This window comes from Monodelphis domestica, chromosome 1 (genome assembly GCF_027887165.1).
Source record: "Monodelphis domestica isolate mMonDom1 chromosome 1, mMonDom1.pri, whole genome shotgun sequence".
In the NCBI taxonomy this organism is placed as follows: domain Eukaryota; kingdom Metazoa; phylum Chordata; class Mammalia; order Didelphimorphia; family Didelphidae; genus Monodelphis; species Monodelphis domestica.
The window spans coordinates 35,517,074-35,540,716 of NC_077227.1; the positions used below are offsets into that span (position 1 = coordinate 35,517,074).

Genomic DNA, 23,643 nt, shown 5'->3' on the forward strand with positions numbered 1-23,643 from the left:
CACGTCTCCATTTTTCAAGAGGCATATTTTTAGGAATTTTATTTGTTCTTGAAGCATTTTAAAGCCACAGAGGGTGGGGAAGCTATTAAGAGTTCCAGGCACGTCTGTGCTAAACTGTCCCAATATGCCAATGGCTCTGTGATCTTAGAGATTTGAATGTTGCCTCCAGCAAGCCAGATGGCGACCCATCTGGGGCTGCCCATCCCATGCAATTCTGTTCCAAGTTCTGTCTTGAATATTTACTGATTGTGTGACCTTGGATATGTTACTCAATGGCCTTGGGCCTCAGTCTCCTCCTCTGTAAAGTAGGATGGCCTCTGAGGACTCTTCTAGGTCTTTGATCTTCTATGGATGCCAAGGGAGCACACAGGATGTTCTAAAATATTAGAGTTTATTATGCAAGAGATTCATTAAACCAATTCATCTTCATGACTGCCAAATGGTATTTACTAAAATATCTACTGACTATAAAATGCAAGTTAACTGGCTATGGGATCTGCCCTCCAAAGAGTTAATCTACAGAATAAATGCTTCAACCCAAGTTGGGCTTTATGATTTATTGAGTTATATTGGTTTGGTTGGGTCCAACTCTCTTCCTGACTCAATTTAGGTTTTTCTTGGCAAAGATACTGGACAGGTTTGCCATATTCTTCTCCAGCTCATTTTACAGACAAGGAAACTGAGGCGAATCAGGGACCTGTCCAGGGTCCCTCAGACAGGAAGTGTCTGAGGCTGGATCTGAAGTCTTCCTGATGTCATCATCTAAATTCAAGTGACTCTTTAAGAATTAAAAAATCAAAAGATCACCAACTTTCTTGCCAATCCCTTTAGCCATGAATGTATGTTTAGAATGGTTATGAGCCACAAGTTTGTGATCAAGTGCTTCTTACCAGAAGATCCTTTTGCGTATCTCCTCTTGCCCAAGTTAGACTGGGAATTTTGACAAGGAGAAGCCAAAGCAAGCTTAGCATTGCTGCGCTCAGATGAGCGTTTGGCAAACCGGAGGCAGGTTGAATGTTGTCTTTAAGCCCAGGAGGCTCTTTGCATGGAAAAGGGATTCCACTAAGAATATATGAAAAATCCACTATGGAAGCTGCAGCCAGAACTGTCTCTGTGTACAACATATAATGTAAATACTCGAGGTAGAGAATTAGCTTAATTCTAATTGGATGATTCAAAATCACAACGCTTTGAACAAAAGAATGAATAATACAAGAAAGGATCTGGGATTTCGGATAGTGTGAGGGAACTCCCTGTGGAGGGAAGCCCCTTCACCAAATCCCTATGGGGCTGGGATCTAGTAGTGAAGACCTAGGAAGCTAAGGTTACCCAGGAGGTGGAATTTGAACCCAATTATTAATGAGATATATTATAATTTAATTTAATTTAATTTAATTTAAACCCAAAATAATTGCTTTTGATCCAAGGGCCAGGATTTGGGGAAGAGAGGGAAATAGCGACAAAATTAAAAGTAAGAGCCCTGAAGAAAATGCTTCTATGGGAGCACACAGCCAAGCATGTTAACATTTATGTGATTTTATGGTGGAAGAATGGGATCCCATTCACAGAAAAATGAGATATGCAGAAATAACGAACAAAATGAATGGTAGACTTCTTCTGAAAGGGGAAAACTCGAAGGGAACTTCCAATCCTACCCCCATAAAGAAAAATCTTGATTTTGAAAGACCAGAAAGCAGCATGGTGCTCTCTTACAATTTAAATAAAATTAAAACATTAGATGTTTAACATATGAAAAAATAGAGATTATTTACAAGATGAAGATTCGCTAAAAGGAATCAGGATTTTAGATTTTGGATTCCATCGCCCAAGGCAGAACATATTTCAAACTAATGTTAAACCTTAAATCTCTGTATAAATGAGAGTTGTTATTATGAATAAAACTAGCATTCTCCAATGATGTCAAGAGAAAAGACTTTCTACAAAACCCCATGCATTACTGGTCATAAGCTGGCATAACTGAGGAAGATATATTGGGTCAATGATCAATCTTACAGTTTGGAGAGCAGTTTCTAATTTCAATTTGCATCTCAAAATGCCATTATTCGAACAACACACTTTGGGGGCTACATTATTTCTGCAGGTTGGTCCTCTTGGAGACAGTCTCTTAGAGAAAGCTAGTTAGTGTCCACGAAATAGGATCTTTAGCAAGTGTGAGGATGCCGACGTTGTTTTAAAATTTAAATATGATTTATTCTGTTTTATTTCTTCCTAATTGCCAGAGAAGGCCTTCAGACATCCCGGGTACCTTTTCTGGTTAATCCCGTCTAGACCATCCTTGAGGCAGCATCATTTGTTCGCATTCCCAGTATGATTTGTTATGGGGATATTGGCCCATTTATAAATAACAGGAACAAAAAGTCCAAGTGATCCGATTATTGAAACCAGAAGAAAAGTCCATAAGAACATCCGATCAAGCACTTGGGCTATGAATTTCCAGTCTTCAACAACCTAATACAATAAGAAAAAGAGAAAAGCCCAAACACACATGAAAAACTTCATAATTTTTTATATATATATATAATCTTTTATAATTTTTATTTTATAATAGGACACAAAAGTGCCCCATAGCAAATGCTGTAAGAGAGGCTCCATCTCTTAGGTGTTGGGCCATTTCCCATCATTGTATCTCCCCCAACTCTGGTTTAATCCACCACATTCTAGGAAGAAGGAGATCCCAAATTATGAGAGATGGAGGAGGTACTCAGAAACCATCTAATCACCAATGAGCATTTACAAAGCACATTCAGGTTTGCAGAGCACTTGACCCATTTTCTCATATGATCTCCATCTTACAGAGGCTAAGAGGGAAGATAATCCCTTTTCCTAGACCCAAGTTCAAATTCTACCTCTAATTCATAATGGCTGAATGACTCTGCACAAGTTATTTAACTCCTCGGTGCTGTAGGCCATTTGCTAAGTAGCTGAAGAGGTTCCAACTTGCCTCCACAGTTTCCTCATTTGGGAGTTCCTTACACCAATGCCATTGGCGGACTAAGCTCTATCCCTCCATGTTCCAAGGAGCCGTGATGTTTAAATTCTACAACTTCTACCAGTTGAAGTCACCATCTTTCTACACGTTCCTTGGCCAAAAACCAGTTAGTACCCCCATTGCTGGTCTGCAGAAGTATTTGATTTAGTTAGAAGCCCTACATTTGAATTCTAGCGCGGCCAAGGTGTGTCCATGGAGAAGCTACTTATCCTGAAAATAACGTGGGTCACCCCTGAACTTCAAATAGAAAGCTGGGGAGGAGGAAGCCAGAAGTAGTGTTTTATCCCCATTTTCAATCTGAGTTTAACCCACAAGACACTGGGACAGACCTCACGGACATCATTCTCCTTCCTGACATGCCTCGTGATATAGCGGATAGAATCGAGGGCAGCCTCCAAGGTGTTCCGAGGAGACCTGGCGCCATTGCTCTTTTCAGCTCCCTCCTTGTGGGCAAAGTACCGATCCACGTGGCTCCTCATACAAAGAAGTTTGGGAAGCTGATGAAGAAAGATTTTACGCACCCAAGGTGCCATGGGATTGTGCGTCGAGGAGGAGCGGTGGTTGATGTTGATTGCGAAGACAGTCACCATGATGGATAATGTTACAAAGATCATAGTGAACACGAGGTACTCTCCAATGAGAGGGATGACTTTAGAAGAGGATGGGATGATCTCTTCAATAACCAGGAGGAAGACAGTCAAGGACACAAGCACTGAAGTGCAAAGACAAATCTTTTCACCTTCGTTTGAAGGAAGATAGAAGACCAGCACAGTTAAAAATGAGAGCCCAATGCAGGGGATGATGAGGAAAAGGGTATAAAAAAGAGGCAAACGCTTAATTACAAATGAGTAAGTCACATAGGGATACCAGCAACATCCGTCCGTTCTGTTCCCTTTGATTCCGGTGGCACTCACTATTTCCCATTCTCCATTATCAAAGAAATCTCTTTTGTCTACATCATAATCCTCCAAAACTAAATCCACCTGAGATCCGTCATAGGTCCACGATCCGAATTTCATAGAACAGTTTTGGAGATCAAATGGGAAAAAGGTGACATCTATGGTGCAGGAGCTTTTGTAGTTCCCCGGGGGAGTCCAAGCCACAGTGCCATCATATCTTACAACTGTCTTTGTGCTGGTCCCTTCGAAGCGTCCATCTGCACTAAAACAACACACACATGACCACACACTTATATTAGTGACGTAGGAAAGCAAACCACCTAAAAATGGATCTCATGGGGAGTTGTTTTTTGTTTGACTCGGACAGGCAAGTACTAGAATGAAATTCTGTTTCTTGTCATTTCATGACTTCGTTTTTCAATGTTGGCCACTAGCAAAATCACATTCAAGCACAGCATGATATAATAGAGAGAAAACTAGACCACATCACTACTAGGCACGTGCTATACTCCAAAGAAGTCAAAGTCAGTGGGGAGGGACCCATATGTACATGCTATATTCAGTGGAGCACTTTCTGTTGCAGCAAAGAACTGGGAACAAACGAAAGTAGTAGAATATGATTTCCCTGTAAGAAAAGGATCAGAATTCAGAGAAACTTTGAGGGATTTCTATGAACTGATACAGGGTACTAAAATAAGTAAAATTAGAACAATATACATTGAGAACCATGGCATGATAAAGGAAAGACTAAAGAACTCTCATTAATCTAGTGACTAGTCATCCCCGAAGACCTTTAAGGAAACAAACATATTCCCCTACTTCTTTGCAGAGGCAGTAGCCTAGAAGTGAGGAATCAGACATGTTCAGACAGCGTTGATAAGTTGATTTACTTCATTTGATCATACTTATTTGTTTTAAGATAGTTTCTATTGGAGAAGAGGATAAGGGGCTAATCGAGGAGAGGGGAGGGGAGGGGAGGGGAGGGGAGGGGAGGTAGGAGGGGAGGGGGAGGAGAGAGGGAGGGAGGGAGGGAGGGAGGGAGGAAGGAAGGAAGGAAGGAAGGAAGGAAGGAAGGAAGGAAGGAAGGAAGGAAGGAAGGAAGGAAGGAAGGAAGGAAGGAAGGAAGGAAGGAAGGAAGGAAGGAAGGAAGGAAGGAAGGAAGGAAGGAAGGAAGGAAGGAAGGGAGGGAGGGAGGGAGGGAGGGAGGGAGGGAGGGAGGGAGGGAGGGAGGGAGGGAGGGAGGGAGGGAGGGAGGAAGGAAGGAAGGAAGGAAGGAAGGAAGGAAGGAAGGAAGGAAGGAAGGAAGGAAGGAAGGAAGGAAGGAAGGAAGGAAGGAAGGAAGGAAGGAAGGAAGGAAGGAAGGAAGGAAGGAAGGAAGGAAGGAAGGAAGGAAGGAAGGAAGACCTGAGCCTAGGTTTTCCTTAATTACAAGCCTCACACTCTATCCATTATACCATGCTTATTCCCAGACCCAGGAATGTCAAAGGATCATTGATCTGGAGCTGGAAGGGACCTCAAACATTATCTGGTTCCTTCATTTGATAGATGAAGAGACTGTGGTACAGAGGAGTTAGCTGTCTTTCCCAAGGTCACGCAGGGTAACCTTGGTCACGGAGTTGGCATTTGAACCCAGTTCTTCTGTTTCCAAAGCCAGTGCCTTTATAAAGACATGACAAAAGGCTCTGATGACAGACGTTGTGTCCTGGGTCCTGTAAGTACACAATGCAGTTCCATATGAGATAACGGATGACATTTTAATATGCAATGAAATAGAAAAGGACGAGCTGAGGTCCAGAAGGAATGTGATTAGATCTCTCGACTCTATAAATCTGCATGTGGTAGAAGAGGAGAGGCCGTGACGAATATTTCCACAACCAGCTTTTATTCTACAAACATAAATCACACTAATGGTATCACTCTTACTTGTCAAACAATACTATGTCTGGAGTCCAGATGGAGTCTGAGGGGACACGTATAGCTTTGATTCCGGCATAGTCATCCGGGTTCCATCTTAATTTCACATCAACCCATTCCTTGAAAATAAAAAAAAATCACTGCAAGGCATAAGAAAAACGCAATATCTAAAAATGTTGGCAGCATTATGAGCAAGCACATATTCATTCAACAGAAGTTTAAGAAGCTGGCATTCTACTAGGCACTGGGGCTGACAGATACACCACAGGCCCTGTTCTCAAAGAGCTTTACAACTTAATTATTTATAATTATGTGAATAAATAATGATCAAAGGGAACATTAGATAAATGCAAAGGGGAAACTGAGGCACAGGGTTATGAGAAATCTGAGAAAGGGGAGGAGGAAGAAGGGCAACAAAGGTTCCATCAAACTCAGTTCTTTCTTGCAAGACACACTCTTCCACTCCTATGGGAAGGGAGGGCTGTTTTAAAAGTCTGGGGCCATCATATTCTTGTCTTCCTCTGGAATAACCCAGATCTTGCCAGCAATAGTCTTGGCTGGGAGAGATGAGAAATCAGTCTCAGCCACTTACTTAGAATACTTACTACAGCTGTGGTTCCCAAGGACCAAAGGTGAGCTGGAGCTTATCAGAGAACCCAAGCTCAAGGGCTCTGTGCAGACCCTGCTCCCCCAGAGTCTACATGGGGATTGTGGGTGACATCCCCGGTTCTGGGTCTGAGCACTATGGCTACAATGACGTAGACAGCCACAGGACCATAATTCGCACCATCACTCATTCATCCCCTATGTCAATGCATCTCACTGGTGCCAGCCTGTATTTATATGGGCTCCTACCCAGCTCATGGGATCATAGTTTCACATCCGACAAAACATTATCCCAAGGATGCCAGATGGTCTTGAATTATGGAATATCCTGATGGGACTTTTTGGACTAGACCCAAAATATAATTAGTAGAAGGAATTTCCAGTGAAGAAATGTTCTCTGTCAATGTAGATTAATTAGCACCTGCTCTGCCAATTATAGTCTTAGAGAGTTTCCTGGGACATCAAGCAGTTAAGTGATTTTCCAAGGCTCACACAACCAGCATGTGTGGGAGGCAGGACTATATCTCTGATCTTCCTGACTTCTTCTCAGTTCACTACTCTGAGCTGCCTCTATCTTTCTGTCTTTGTCATTCCATCTTTCATCTACCTCTTTCTCTCTCGTTCTCCTCTTTCCCTTTTGATCTCTTTGCTTGTCTATCTCTCTGTCTCTCCATCTCTCTCTATGTCTGTTTCTCTTCCATCTGTTTACCCCTCTCTCTTTTCATCTCTGTCTCTTCTCGCTCTCTCTCCCTCTCATCTCTCTGTATGTCTCTCTTCTGTCTCTATTTCTCTCTCTCTTATCTCTGTCTCTTCTTACTCTGTATCTCAATCTATTAGTCTGTCTGTCTCATTCCTTTTCTTTTTCTTCCTCTCCCTTCCTCCTCCAGTATAATGGGCACTTATGGACCCAATCCCAATGCAAAGTCAGCACAGAAGTCCATTTTTCCAAACTGGGCCACCCCTTCTAAAAGCTTGGCAGTCTTCCACTCCAAGGGGCTTATGATATCGGTAAGAGCTGTATTCAGACATCCAATCAGCTTCAGCCCATTGAAGTTCTTGAATGCAAATAATTGGCCAGCCTCTGCCTCATCAGCAGCAAGGACTACAGGGAAGCTCTATCATGCCCAGTCTTTCCTTAATCTCTTGAGAATAAAAATTATGAATAACTCAATGGGCAATGGAAATTGGTGGTCATCAGTAGGCTATGGCATCTTCTCAACAATGACTTACATGCTAGAAGTGGTCCAGAACCCACAAATGATTAGGAAAAGAAGGAAGCTCAGTCTTGAAGCAAAGAGAGATACCAGAGGGCCAGCCCAAATGCAATCGTAATGCCCTCAAGACATTGAAAGACCCAGAGAAAAGCCTACAGCCTATGGGACATATCTACTGTGGATAATTTATGGAAAGATAGGGGTAAAAATTACACAGGGTGAGATTTGGAAAGAGAGCACCCATGCCCAGGAAACCAGAGGTCCATCAAAGCAACTGAGTTTCTCCATGGCCATAGCAATTCTGTAACTATCTCCACATTTTGGCATGATTATGGCTGGCTGGGACGGAAGCATGACAGTGGAAAGAGTGAAAGGATAGAACAGAAGATAGAAATCCAGCCTTGGAGCCAGGAAGACTTAGGTTCAAGTCCCACCTATAACACATCCTGGCTGGGTGACTGTGGTAAGGCACAACTTCCCAGTGCTTGGTCAACTCTCTAAGACAGTAAGTTACAGAGAAGGTACCAGCCTGCCTCTGATGGGGCGAATTTCCTCAGTGAGTGAAATCACAGGTCTAGTCCCTATCCCTACCAATAAGCTAGAAAGTGTCCAAAGCAGGACAGACGGGATTGGTGAAGGGCCTTGAGTTCATTCCACACAAGGAACAGTTGGAGGACTCAGTGCAGAGGCAAGAAAGCCTAGGGAGGATGGGATAAGTGTTTTTGAAGTGTGGTTACCTTAACAGGGATTAGCTTCTTCCCAGAATGCAAAACTAGGACCAACAAATGGAGAGCAAGTACAGGCTTGCTATCAGGGAAATGTTCAGAGCTTTCCAAATGTGTAATCTCAGAAAATAGCAGCTCCACCCCCCACCCCCGATCACTTGGAGGTCTTCAAGAAGACCAATGTTTGACCATTTATCATTCAGGGAGTCTGATTCAGTCTAGGTTGGACTCAGTGGTCTGTCTGGTATCATCAAGATATGAGATCCTGCAAATATTCTGTAGTCTAGCTTTTCCCACCTTGTTGGGGTTGGAGGGTGGGCTTGGGTACAAGGAAGAGAGAGAGGAGACAAAGGGAGAACAAGCAGAGGAGAGCACCTTCTCCTGGTTGGTGGAAACTATTGGAGGTGGATAAGAAAAAAGAGAAACTCAATGAGGGCTGGTAGGAAAATGGAAAAAAAGAAACTCATGGAAACCGAATAAGCTACAGCCCTGGCTCAGTTTTGGTTACCTTCTTTTTCCTCTGTCAAATTCACCATCATCAAACGCAGCCCTTAATGGGGACCTTCCCCCTCTGCCCCTCAAGAAGCAAATCTGTGGGGGGCAGCTGGGTGGCTCAGTGGATTGAGCACCAGGCCTAGAAATAGGAGGTCCTAGGTTCAAATCTGGCCTCAGACACTTCCCAGCTGTGTGACCCTGGGCAAGTCACTTGACCCCCATTGCCTAGTCCTTACCACTCTTCTGCCTAGGAGTCATTGACTCCAAAACGGAAGGCAAGGGTTTTTGTTTTTTTTTTTTTTAAAGAAGAAGAAGCAAATCTGTGGGGCTGAGGAGTACTCTACATACCTGTTTTAACCACACATTTGTGGTCATTAACTGATTCTTCTCATCCTATACAAGAGAAATGAAAAGAAAACAGACTATTTTCAATAAGCATAATCATATTTGGGGGTTGGTTTGTGTGTGCATGTTTCCTAAACTATTCCTGCCCCTATAGAAGAACCTATAACTCTCTCCCTCTTTTCCTTCCCCTTCTTTCTTCCCCTTCTTCATTCTCTTCCCTTTCTCCCTCTCTCTCCCTCCTCTTTTTCCTTTCCTCTATCTATATTCCCCTCCCCCTGTCCCTGGTTCTTCCCTCTCTCCATCCCTCCTCCTCCCTCTCTTCCTCCCCTACCTCTCTCTCTCCCTCCTCCCTTGCCCTTCTCCCTTCTCCCTTCTCTTCCTCCTCTCCCATCCTGCAACAGGAAGAATGTAGAGGAGGCAATGTTGGAAGAGAACGCAGGAGCCCTTTCCACTCCAGTCTCGCACACTCGGCTGAACCTCTAAGCAACTTCCCGTATACCAGATCTCCATCCTCCCATAATGCTTACTGAGCACCTACTACAGGCAGGGCACTAGACTAAGCTCTAGGAACTCAAAGAAAGCTAAGACTTTAATCCCTGAATCCATAAGGCCTGGCAACAGAGGAGATAGATTGTAAGCTTCTTGGGGGCAGGAATTATCATTTGACTCTTTGGTATCCATTCCAGTGCTTAGCACACAGCAGGCACTTAATAAATGTGTATTGAATTGAATTAGCTATAACAAAAGGTATGAATTAATTCGCTCAGCAGAACCACCAAATCTTACTAAATTCACATAAGAAGGAATGCAGCAAATGTACGATAATTACATACACCCATACCCACAGCCCATGTAGGTCTTATGAAACAACAGCGTGGGATTTCACTGCATGGAAAATGCCGTCTCCCCTACCACTCTGTACCTGCCCACCACTGGCCCCATCCATCCTCTGGGCTGGAGTTTCTCTGGAGTAGGTATAGAATCAAACCCCTCCATTTACATTCTTCAATGTGAATGATGTAGTGAACTTGCCTTGACCTAGTGGTCTGGACATTACAAAACTTCTGAGGATAGACCAAGCAGCAAAGGGACCTGCCACAATGATAACCAATCAGAAGAGGGGACAGACAGCACAAAAGCCAAGAGAAATTAGGAGTAAGGTCACTCTCTAAGGGGGGGGAGGGGGAAGAAGCCACTAGCTCATACAGGAAGATGGAAAATGAGTAAGCAAACTAGAAAGGAACACAGCCCAGTGAATAAATATTATGCAGTTATGGAAAATCCCCAGTGAAAAGGGGAGTGAGACAATATTAACAAGCTTTATGGGACCTCCAGAAATGATCACTACATCACTAGCAAGAAACTACAAAATGGTTCAGAGGAGAAAGAAAAGAATTTCAATTAGGACAGATTAGATTCTTGACTTGAGTTATATGGCTCCCACCACCAAAGACCTAGGTGGCGAACCAGAGGAACAATTCATAGGAGCATAAGTTTAAAGCTGGGAAGGGACCTTAGCAATTGAGTGGAACCCCCTCATTTTAGAGATGAGGAAACTGGGTCCCACAGATATGAAGTCACTTACCCAAGGATCCATGTTGAAACATGAAGTCCAAAGAGAAAAAAAAAACGGAAGGAGCTTGGATTTTTCATGGTGGCCAAAAGGAGATTTAGAAGTATTTCACTAAGCCTTCAATCAGCATTCTGGTTCTCCTCATCCCTACAGGTCTCACTTTAACCCTGGGAATCTTCTCTTGTCTAGGAAAGGACTGTTCTTCCTGTACCATCATAGTCTTCCTGGTGCTTGCATCACTTGCGTAGATGTCTTATCTCTCTCCCTAGACTATAAGCTCCCTGTGGGCAAGGGATTCATATCTCTATCCCCCACAATGTTTAGCATAGCACCTAGAAAAGAGTGTGCACTCAAATAAATGAACAGCTTCACTGATGTGTATTTGATATCAACAGATACTCTCTGAATAGTCTTTCTCTGCTTTCTTTGCTGGTTCCCCTCCCCCTCATAGAGAACCCCCAAGATCAGAGATCAGATCTCTATTCTTTCTAAATTCAATTCGATAAACATTTATTGAGTCCATAATCCCCTTCCCTCATCCCTCTGAAAAGCCTACTATGTGCCAGGTTCTTGGCATTAGCAAAGACACAGATGAGATGGTACCTGAATGCAAGAAACTTTCCGTCATGTTAGATTTAAAATAGTTTTGAGCATTAAATAGTTGTAGATAAGAGAGTGGGAGCCATAAACTGTGATAATTAAAATGTTTGGGAGCAAGGGAAATATATAACAATTATGACCACTGAAATATGTTTTCTACTGCGTCTTGGTTTTATATAAATATAAGATGGTCACCAGGGAATATATTCCCAATTTATGAATATGCCCAAGCCAACTGGGTTTTATAGAGAAATTTAATTTATAATATACTGATTAATCAATAGAAAAAGAGAGAAAGTAAGAAAGGAATAAGAATGAAGGGCCTCAAGCCAATAAGGCCTAGACATCAGTCCTAAGAGATAAATCAGTCAGTTGGTTTTATCACTCACCCAAGATCTTTCTAGGTAAGGCTTCTCATGCCAACCTCAGGCTCCACCATCAAGAGAGCCTCCTTTCAAGAAATGTTTCCAGAGAATTCTCCTCCTGACTCCTCCTGAGTTCTCCTTCAAGACCTCTCCAGGACTCTCCCTCCAGGACCTCTCTCCTCTCAGACCTCCTTCAGAGCATCAACTTTCCTCTCAGACCTCCTTCAGAGCCAGCCTCCCTCAGGAGCTCTCCCTCCACTATCTTTAAGCCAACAATCTAAGTTTCCTCCCCTCATTTCTCACATCTACCAATCACTGTCGTTGTCTCCCCTGTGCCAATGGTGGCTCTAGCTTAACCCAGGACCGCCCAGAGGTCTGCCCCCTTTGCACATGTCTGTTGAAGGTCATATTCTCAAATAATTAAATCTTGATCTTTGCTGCAGCCCTTCCTAAATCCTGTTACTCTGAGTAGGGTGGAGATTGTAGTTTCCAAGACCTGGTTCTGTCATTCCAAGTATCTCTATTGTATCAATTCTAAAATCAATCATGACTCAAAGAACTTCCTGTTCTATGCTTAAGCATAGGTCAAAGCCCTTTCCATTGTTTAGCAAAAGGTTTCTGTCCTGAAGTAGTCTTAAGTAGGGAGGAGAAGGATCCTCCCATGCCAAGGAGTTTCACATTCCAATAGAGTTCTTACTGTCAGTAGGAAATTTTTCAAGTATGAAATTTCCCAATGGGGAAATTTCCAACATTCATAAGTCTAAGAAATTTCAAGGTTTACACTCATTAGAATGTAAGCTCCTTGAGGGCAGGAACTTTTTCCCCCTTTCTTCATATCTCCATCACTTAGCTCAATGTCTTGCACTTAGTAGGTGCTTAATAAATCTTAGCTCATTGAGTTCCTACTATGTATCTGTTAATTTAGCCAGGCCAGCAGGTTTCTGCTGTCCCTCAACGCCTGATATGTATGCTTATGGCATTCCTTCTCCTTTGCTCATGTACCTTAAATTCTCTATGTCCTTCAAGACTTTGCTCAAATGGTACCTTTTCCATGAAGCCTTCCCTGATAAATACCCATTCACCAATCTTGACCAACTCTGTCCACAATCTTTTAGAATTTGTACTGCATAATCTACCAAATGAGGTAGCCTAGAGTTGTGGAGAGACAACTAGACTTGGAGTCAGGAACATCTGGCTCCCTTTGCCAACAATTCCCACCTCATGATGACAATTAGTTCAGGCTGTTATGGAATAGGGAGAGACTAGAGATAGCAAGACCAAGTAATAGGAGACCAATGATAAGACTTGACTGAAATATGAAGGAGGTAGGAGGAGAGTCAATGTAGAGAGCACCTGAATTTCAGAGTCACAAGATCCAAGTTCAAATTCTGGTGTAGCCATTTATTATCTGCGTGACCTTTGAGAACTACTCCCACCTCAATGGTAAACCTAGACAAGGCACTTAATTTCTCTGCCTTGGTTTCCTCATCTGTAAAATGAGGATAGTAATAACACCTACTGCCTGGGGTTGTTGTGAGGCTCACATGAGATAATGTTTGTAAATACTACCTCCATTTCATGTATTTACACCCAGTGTCACCCCAACTAGATAACTAGCTTCTTTGGGGTAAGCACTTTGTGACATCTCCTGTAACCAAGATTCTGAGCAGAGCCTAGATCTACCACAAGCTCTTACTGACAGTTCTAGGCACTCAATAAGCACAAGATTGATGCACTTAAAGTCAGAACAAAAAAAATCCTTAGATGGGAACATGAGGAATGTGCACATAAGGAGGGCTTTCTAGGTACACATCAGGTGCATTCTCAAGGCAGCCTAAAGGATCTGCCTTGGGGAAAACATGTCATAAACTCTGACCTTTCTGGGATAATGTAAGAGTGGTGGTGTTTGAAAGGGTGAGGCTTGATTTATCCTAAAACATGTAATGATTCCAAGTTTAGTGGAAGGTTCTCGATGCCTACAGAGGGTGTTCTCTGCACAATGTGGCCTGGGGAATAGAGGAAGGATTGTTTTCTGTATTTAATATCCCAGGAAAAATATCATTCCCTCACCTTTGTCTTTGGCTTATCAACAGCATGATGTAGAAGTTAGAGTGCCAGTATTAAAGTCAGGAAGAAGCATTCAAATCCTGCTTCTGATATGAGCTGTGTGACCATAGGCGAGTCACTTCATCTCTGAATATATTTTTTGTCCTCTTTTTAAAAAGGTTAAAAATACCTTTAATGTGGACCAGAGCAGGGCAACTAGATGGCTCAGTGGATTGTGAGCCAGGTGTAAAGAAGGGAGGTCCTAGGTTCAAATCTGGTCTCAAATACTTCCCAGCTGTGTGACCCTGGTCAAGTCACTTGACCCCCATTGCCTAGCCCTTACTGCTCTTCTGCCTTAGAAGATAGTATTGGTTCTAAGTCAGAAGGTAAGAGTTAAAAAAAAAAGATAGACCAGGGTATTGGTACAAGGCTCAAACGAGAAAATACTACAGAGTACTTTGCAAGCTTTAATGATCTCCATAGTCTTCATATTACATCCAGAAGTGCCTATTTGCACATGTGATCATCCTCATCAGGTAAGAGGCCAACATGGTATAGCAGGCTGGAGACCAAGCTCCATGCCTTGGCCAAGTTCATTCAAACTATCATTCCCATTTTAAAGATGGGGAAACTGAGGTTCTAGCAACCTATTACCCACTTCACAGGGACAATTATGAGATAACCAATATATAGTGCTTTACGGCCATCGTTGTTGTTGTTCAGTCATTTCAGTTGTGTCCAACTCTTTATGATTCCATTTGGGGTTTTCTTGGCAGAGACGCTAGAGTGGTTTGCCATTTCCTTCTCTTCATTTTACAGATGAGGAAACTGAGGCCAACAGGGTGAAGTGACTTGCCCAAGGTCACACAGTTAATAAATATCAGTGAGTCTTCCTGAGTCTCTCTGCCACACCACCTAACTGCCCCCCAAATCCATTAGAAATGTGAATTATTGTCATTATGATGAATATGCACATACCACATCCACCAACTGAGAGATTGCAAGGCCAAACTTAATGTTGATCTTGTCATTCAGGTGCTTCACAGGTCGGACCCATCTTTCATAGTCTTGAAACAAGTTCTTAAACAAGCGGTCCTCACATTTTGCCTCAAAGGAAGGCTCCGATATCCCTGAAATAACAAAGGCAGAGAAATCAGAGGCTGGCGTATGGGCTCACTTCTCCCTTCTTGAGAAAAGTGCGCTAGATTATTAACCAAAACGTAACTTGCGGTGGGAGATACTGTGGCATAATGGGCAGAAGCCAGGGAGTCAGCAAGACCTAGGTTCAAGTCCTGCCAAGACCCATACTGGAGGTGTGGCCTTGGCCAAGACCCTGAGCCACTCAACACCTCAGGCCACTCTCTAAGACTAAAGACAAATGGATGCATGGAGAAGGCAGATTCTCTTCCTAAGAGTTCCATGCGTGGGTCTATGTATTTTGGGTGGAGAGAGAAATAGAGAGAGAAAGAGACAAAAAGAAGGGGACAGAGGGGGGAGGGAGGGAGGGACAGGGAGACAAAATAGAGAGAGAGGGTGAGAAAAATAGGGAGGGAGAAAAGGAGGGAGAGAGGGGGAGAGAGGGAGAGAGAGAGAGAGAGAGGGGAAGAGAGAGAGGGAGAGAGAGAGAGAGAAGGAGGGAGGGAGAGAGAGAGGGAGGGAGAGAGAGAGAGAGAGGAGAGAGACAGAGGGAGGGAGAGAGAGGGAGAGAGAGAGAGAGGGTGAGAAAAATAGGGAGGGAGAGAAGGAGGGAGAGAGGGGGAGAGAGGGAGAGGGACAGGGAGAGATAGAGAGGGAGGGAGAGAGATGGGGAGAGAGAGGGTGAGAGACAGAGGGAGGGAGAGAGAGGGAAAGAGAGAGAGACAGGAAGAGAGACAGGGAGGGAGAGAGGGAGAGAGAGAAAGAAGGGGAGAGGGACAGGGAGAGAGAGGAGAGAGAAAGGAAGAGAGAGCGAGGGAGGGAGAGAGAGAAAGAAGGGGAGAGGGACAGGGAGAGAGAGAGGGAGAGAGGGGGAAGGGAGAAACAGAGGGAGAGAGAGTCAACTGCAATTGACCTTTAGGATACTAACAAAAAAAAATTTAAGAAGTTTTTCTTTTAATTATTTTAATAACAAATTTCCACATAAGTTTTCAAAAGTCATATGATTTCTATTGTCTCTCTCCCTTTTTCTCTCCCCCCTCCTGGAACTGACAAGCAATTCAATGTGGGTTATACATGTATGATCACACAAAACATATTTCCATATTATTTATTTTTATAAGTGAATTATCTTACAGAACCAAACCCCCAAAACACATACTCAAATAAACAAGTGATAAACCATATGCTTCGCCTGCATTTCTACTCCAACAGTTTAAGAAGCTATTTTAAAAGTAGAGAAATATTTTGGGGAAAACAGAAATGATTTCTATAAAACTGTAATGTTTACAAAGGGTAGGGGCCTCAAAACCAACTATTGAGATAGTCTGTTAAGTATTATCACTCTCATCTTACCACTGAGGAAATGGACTGAGTGTTACACGTTGGGATTCAAAGCAAGGTCTCTTGACTCCAAATTCTGCATTCTTTTCCCTATGTTGCAGAGCTAGTTAAATATTGGTTTGGTTTGGTTTTTTTTTTTCTTTTCAGTTGGGGAAGAAATGATGGTATAAAAGTTGATTAAGTTCATAATTTTTTAAAAGTAATTCAAGATGGAGAAATGGATTTAATGAAAAGAGCCTTAAACTCAACATTTATTTTCAAGGCCTGGAAAATAACCAAGGCTGGAATGAAAGAGGCCCAGTATGTAATTTCCAATAAATTCAGTTCCTCCAAATAGCTTCAGAAATTAAGACCTTGCTCTCCCAATTTTCTCCTTAGCACTGTATCTTTCATCCCTTTGGGAAGTCAAGTTGATTATGCACACCATAACCACTGCCAAATCCACAGTGTCTTGGAGATCTGTCAACAGGAAGCTGGCACGCACGCAGATCTGCCCCTAACCAGAAAGTTCCACGAGTTTGTCATTTCAGCAGATTCTCAGAGGATTCTTCCCCAGAGGGAAGAAGATGCTTAATCCTAGGGAAGCTGCCTCACACAAGCACAGGTAGGACAATGTGTTCATTCTCTCTGATGTGATTGTGTTATTTTAAGTTCGTTTTTAATGCAGCATATAATAGGATAGTTGGATCATGATCAGACACCTTTCTGCAGTCAGGCCACAAACTAATTAAAACAAGAACAACATCATCTTCAAAGACAGGATAAAGATGAGAAGATGACAGTCTGTGACTATGACAGCTTTAGCCTGTTTCAAACAGGTTGGAAATGCTGAAAAATGGGAAATGGAAAAAGGCAAAGATATCGATCTTGATGATCACCATTTACTACAGATATTTAACTGGTGAAAAGTAGATAGTCTCCTGGGGAGGCTGACAGAGGCCAGATACCCCTTGAGTCAGTAAACGATGCCTCATCTCCCTGCCAAAAAGAGAGTCAGGGCAGCCAATAGCAGTGCTGGTTTAGAATACAAACCCATTTTAGGCAGGATCACCCCATGGAATAGTGAAAAGCAGTAATGGTAAAACTAGGTCTGGTAAAACTAGGTAAAAAAAAAAGGGTAAAACTCAGAGTGAGACCCCTCTAAGCCATATTGCCCCAATATATAGAAATTGGGTTTGGGACTTCATTGGCTTGGGGGCTCTGCTAACGATGTAGACTAGCACTTTTCTTCAGTTTATAATCTTAGAAATTTGCCTGAACAATTCTGAGGAACTTAAGAGAAAGAACGCTATCCACATCCAGAGGAAGAACTGTGGGAGCAGAAACACAGAAGAAAAACAACTGTTTGATCAAATGGGTCGAGGGGATATGACTAAGGATGTAGACTCTAAATGATCATCCTAGTGTGACATGGAAATCACTTTAAAAGATTGATATATATTAATTTAAGGTCGCCAAGGAATTCAGCTATGTAATTCCAAAATGAAAACTCAAGTCAGCAGTCAACCTTTTATGGAGTTTTTAATTACAAACAGGAGGAAGAAAGGTATTAGAGAAAGAGAAAGAGAGAGAGAGAGAGAGAGAGAGAGGGGGGGGGGGAGAAGGGAATAGGGCTTAAATACCCCCTCTGCTTAGGCTGGGCCAAAGGCCCAAGCCCTTAGATAGCTGAGGCAAAGAAAAGAGATCAGTCCCTATCACTCACGTGACCAAAATGGAGAAACAGTCTCAGGGGCCTCCACCTCCAGCCTCCTTCAGAGCAAGCCCTCCTCTCAGACCTCTCCAGGAGTTCTCCCTCTAGGACCTCTCTCCTCTCAGACTCCTTCAGAGCAAAACCTCTCAGAGCAAAACCTCATCCTCTTGTCCTCAGACCCCGCTATCTTTAAGGAAACCATCTAAGTCCTCTCCCCTCAGTTCTCACATCTACCAATCACTGTCGATGTCTCCCCTGTGCCAATGGTGGCTCTAGCTTGACCCAGGACCACCCAGAGGTCTGATTCCTTTGCACATGTCTGTTGAAGGTCATATTCTCAAATAATTAAATCTTGATCTTTGCTGCAGCCCTTCCTAAATCCTGTTACTCTGAGTAGGGTGGAGATTGTAGTTTCCAAGACCTGGTTCTGTCATTCCAAGTATCTCTATTGTATCAATTCTAAAATCAATCATGACTCAAAGAACTTCCTGTTCTATGCTTAAGCATAGGTCAAAGCCCTTTCCATTGTTTAGCAAAAGGTTTCTGTCCTGAAGTAGTCTTAAGTAGGGAGGAGAAGGATCCTCCCATGCCAAGGAGTTTCACATTCCAATAGAGTTCTTACTATCAGTAGAAAATTTTTTCAAGTATGAAATTTCCCAATGGGGAAATTTCCAACATTCATAAGTCTAAGAAATTTTAAGGTTTACACTAGTGAAAATATCAATAATATGGAAATGGGTCTTGATCAATGACACATGTAAAACCCAGTGGAATTGAACGTTAGCTATGGCAGGGGGGTGGAAGGAGGGGAGGGAAGGAATATGAATTATGTAACCATGGAAAAATATTCTAAATTAATTAATTTAATTAAATTTTCCAAATTAAAAAAAAAAGAAAGAAAAGAAATTTGCCTGAGCCATTGAGATATTAAGTGACTTGCCCAAGATCATACAATATGTATCAGAGGCAAGACATTCATTCAGGTCTTCCTGAGTCTGAGGCCAGCCTTCTTGTCCTCTATTCCACACTGCTTCTCATCACCTCCAGAGCATCCATAAAGGAAGCAACCATTATATGGTATGGTATAGACTGATGAACATGTCTTTAAGCATCTGTTTTCCTCAGCAATGAAATGGAGCCAACCCTCAGACCACAGTTTGAGCCACCTGGGTTTTACCACAGGATGCTGACATTCAGGGGACACAGTTCCTTCTCACAGTGGCTTCCCGGGGATTTCTATTCCTGGGCTTCCCTGCTTCTTAATGTAGTCCTAGTTACAGAATCGAAAGACTATGGCTCCCCTTCCCCAGAAGCCTTCCAACCCTCCCACCTCCACGAGGGCCTAAGCAAATTTCCCTGAGGAAGAGGCTACTCTTTTTCCTGATGCCACTGTGCCTGGATTTGGATTGTCTTCCATGCTACCAACATGGTAACCATCACCCTTCCTCTGCCCCAAGTAAAAGGGTTTCTAGTTTCTATTCCTAACACCTCAGTCCCCCACATATTATGTTAGGAACCAAGAAAGGCACCTCAGAAGACAAAATTGGCTTAGCCAGATCAAGTAGATATCACAGAAATCCATTTTGGAGAAGATTCAGTCTGGAAAACACTGAGAGATTATTTTACAAGGTCTTTGAAAGAGAGGAAAAGGGCACAAATGCAGAAAAATCACCAATAATATCATTATTTTTTAAAAAGATGAACCATTACTACCAACTCATATGACTATATTCTCATCATTATAAAACCTTCGTGAGAATGATGGAGGAAGGAAGGAAGGAAGGAAGGAAGGGAGGAAGGAAGGAAGGAAGGAAGGAAGGAAGGAAGGAAGGAAGGAAGGAAGGAAGGAAGGAAGGAAGGAAGGAAGGAAGGAAGGAAGGAAGGAAGGAAGGAAGGAAGGAAGGAAGGAAGGAAGGAAGGAAGGAAGGAAGGAAGGAAGGAAGGAAGGAAGGAAGGAAGGAAGGAAGGAAGGAAGGAAGGGAGAAGAACAAACCTGAGATAGGTACTATTATTATTCCCATTTTACAGATAAGGATAACTCAGCTAGTGACTATGAGACTGGATTTGAACTCAGGTCTTTCTGACTCCAGGCCCAGGTCTCTAGCTACTTTACCACCTAGTTGCCTCTATGGCTCAAAGGTATCCTTGATTAAATACATGAGATACTACATGTCAAGTGCCTTGCTAACCTTAAAGCATTATACAGAAGTTAGTCACTATTCTCCTTGATGAAAATGTGAAGTGGGAACAGGCCAGCTATCACAATTTCCTAGAGAAGTGTACACCTTCCCAGTCATACAACTAACTGATATGTTCAGAGAATCATGTCCCAGAGTCATAACCAAGAGAGGGTAACGGTTGGGGCTTTGTCTGAGAACTCTGAACCGCACAGGGAGCTGCTGTCTTTCAGCAGGCTAGAATCAAGTGAGATCTGCCTCCACTTTATTGTCTGTGTGACTTAGGACAAGATAGTCAACCTGTCTGTGACTCAGTTTCCTCATCTGTCCAAAGAGAAGGGTAGAATGTACAATATGTCTTCTGCGGGACTTTCCAACTCTAAATCTATGACATGATGAATTAAGTAAGACAGGAAGCTGCTCGATGACAAGCTAATTTCCTCCTGATCCCCATCAGTGTCCTGCAGCCCTGCCCAGGGTTGGTATCTCAGGGTCCCTCCCCTCCCAGGCAAATCTGTCTTAAAAGTGTATTTCATGCTGTTTGTTCCTATGCAGAAATGGTTCCTAACAGCACTGCAGAATCCTTCAGGGCTCACTCTTTGCTGATTGCTGTGAGATTACTGCTGAGAAGCGCTTGGCTCAGGAGGCCAGAACACAGCTTGGACAGGCTTGATTTATGCTCGCTGTCCTGGGTGACCCTCATCCTACTAACCACAGCTGTTCTCGGCCTAAGTCCACCGGAGGGAAACAAAGTTTACCTGAGCCGGCTGTTTGAGCAGCTGCCAGCTGCAGGGGGCTTAAATCTTGAAGAAGGGGGGCCATATCTGCTGCTGTCGCCCGCAGCTCTGAGTTCATCTGTTGGGATGTGGAGCGATGGGATCCTCTGAGGAGCTGATGTGAGGAGGGCTCGATACCCTCAACACCAGCATTTGGGGGAGAGTTAATGACAACAACAATCACCACCACTAAAACCCCAAATGATGCTATTAAAAGAGCAGGAGCATTTGATCAAGCAGTAAAGGGTGATGCCATAAACAAATTAGGGGAAAGTGGAAAAGTTTAGCTGTCAGACTCATGGATAAGAGAATTTGTGGCCAAATGAGACAGAGAGCATTATGAAAAGGGAAATGGATCATTTTTATTACATTAACTTAAAAAGGGTGTGTACGAATAAAATCAATGCAACCAAGATTAGAAGGGAAATACATGGGGAGGGGGGTGGATTTATAGCAATGGACAATTTATAGCAAAGGAGACAAAAGTCTCCTTTCTCAAATATATAGAGAACAGCTAAATTTATAAGAATGCAAAGCATTCCCCAATTGAAAAATGGTCTAAGGATATGAATGGGCAGTTCTTAGAGGAAGAAATAAAAACTATTCATAGTCATATGAAAAAATGCTCCAAATCACTAATGATTAGAGAAAAATGAATTAAAATAATGCTGAGATATCACCATATGCCTACCAGTTTGGCTATCACAACCATAAAGGAAGATGATGAATGTTGGGGGATGGGAGAAATTTGGGACACATACATTGTTGGTGGAACTGTAATTGGATACAACCATTCTGGAGAGCAATATGGAACCACACTCAAAGAGACACAAAACTTTTGAGCCAGCAATATCACTAGAGAGTCTGTACTTCAAAGCGATCAGAGATAAAGGGAAAGGACCTACCTGTACCAAAATATTTTTAGCAGCTCTTTTTATAGTAGAAAAGAATTGGAAACCGAGAGATTGTCCATCACTTGGAGGTTGAACAAACAAGTTGTGGTAAAGGGTTGTAATGGTATATTATTGTGTCATAAGGAAAGATGAACAGGATGAGTTCAGAAAAACCTGGAAAGACTTAGATGTTGACTTATTCAGGGATCAACTATGAAGGACTAAACCATTATGAGCAAAGCAAGTCTCCAAGAAAAGTACAAGGGACTCAGGCTGAAAATGCCATTCACAGTCAAAGAAGGAACTGTTCAAGTCTGAGGCAGATCAAAGCATGCCATCTTCCACTTCAGGAGATTTCTATTGTATGTGTGATATGTGTCTTCTATCATGATATGAGCAATATGGAACTATGCATAGGGATTAAATTTGTGGTTGGACTAAATATATGAGGATTCTAAGATAATATTGTGGCCACCAATTTTAAAATTAATACAGCCCAAGTTAAAATGACTTTTAGCAGCTTTTATTTACAAAAAAAAGGTGGAGAGAGTGAAAGTAGAGAAATATGAAAGAGGGTAGAGGAAGAAGTCTAGCTTATCACCCTAAATATTGTTCCAGTCCCTGGTTCAACCCACACAGGGCTTGTTAACCCCTCAGCCAGAGAACTAGGTGAATTAAGCAAGGGTTCAACCCATGTGGCCTCCTCCAAGAAGGGGAGGCCTCTCCAGAACTAATCTCTCCAGAAGCCAAGAAAGGAAGGTCAGCTTTTCACTTGCCAGGAGAAGACCCAAAGGGAGAAGATCCAGAAGCAGTCTTACCAGGAGCAGTCCAAGAGCTGCAGTCCCAGTCCAAGCTCCTTCAACACGAAAATTCAGGACAAAGAACTCTTGCACAGGATGTTCATCACCTTTTATAGTACTTTTTTTACATCACTTCCTGTCCTTTCCTCCACTTTATAGGGACCAATTGCAGTCTTTAAATTTGCTTATCACTGCCCAGGGGGGTAGTGTTTGTAGGTTCCACCTCTCTTCCTATGAGGGTGTAAATGCTTATCAGAGGATTCACAAGTTTCTGACTGAGTTGAAAAGCCACTCTCTAAGTGGCTTGTGAACTCCTCTACCTAGTGCCAAGGAGGAGTGTTCAAGCTTTGGTTGATTAATTCAAAAATAAGCAAGGAGGAGAGTCAATCCCATCTTCACATATGAATTACATGCAAGTACTGGTATAACCTATATCAGACCACTCATCACCTCTGGGAAGCAGGGGAAGGTAGGGAGAAGATCGGAATTCAAAAATATCAGAAAACAATTCTCAAAAATTGCTTCTACATGTAATTGAAAAAAAATTTTTTAATTAGGGGAAAAAAGAACAATGGTATGTGTCGTTTGGGGCTATTGGAAATTAATGTTACTGAAATCTAATCTACTATATCATTATATATGGGATATCATTGCATATCATTATTGTATGTATTGTACGTAATTATATCATAATATTCTATTATATATTGGAATCTAGTTTATTATGGAAAAACTTTCCATGTTTCAGACTTGTTGAGCCCTCCTCAGGAAAAGATGTTTTAATCACGCTCTTTTATATTCCTAGGCTTGAGGTTATGACTCTTTCTCTCATCACTCCATCTAAAAACAATTTTAAATCCCAACCCTGAAAACTCTTAAAATTTACTGAAAGCCCACCAGGAAGCTTTTAGGTAAAGAGGATGTCAGCTCTGTTAAAAGATTCTAAGATAATTCCCTCAATCATGTTCTGAGAGTTTGTGCTGGAACAGATATATAGGAGGCAGCAAAGTGACTAAGTGGATTAAGATCCAGGGTTA

General features: G+C 42.5%; 1 protein-coding gene across 1 annotated transcript in view; it reads right to left on the minus strand.

Annotated features, from left to right (window-relative positions):
- Positions 1 to 10: 10 nt before the first annotated feature.
- CHRNA5 (cholinergic receptor nicotinic alpha 5 subunit) overlaps positions 11 to 23,643 on the minus strand; it is a 38,762-nt gene continuing 15,129 nt past the window's right edge. The window contains exons 2-6 of the mRNA XM_056797059.1: positions 14,771 to 14,922; positions 9,212 to 9,256; positions 5,833 to 5,942; positions 3,340 to 4,171; positions 11 to 2,469 (exon numbers count right to left, since the gene is read on the minus strand). Coding sequence (XP_056653037.1) covers positions 2,308 to 2,469; positions 3,340 to 4,171; positions 5,833 to 5,942; positions 9,212 to 9,256; positions 14,771 to 14,922 — 1,301 coding nt within the window. The 3' untranslated portion in view covers positions 11 to 2,307. The remainder of the gene's footprint in view (positions 2,470 to 3,339; positions 4,172 to 5,832; positions 5,943 to 9,211; positions 9,257 to 14,770; positions 14,923 to 23,643) is intronic.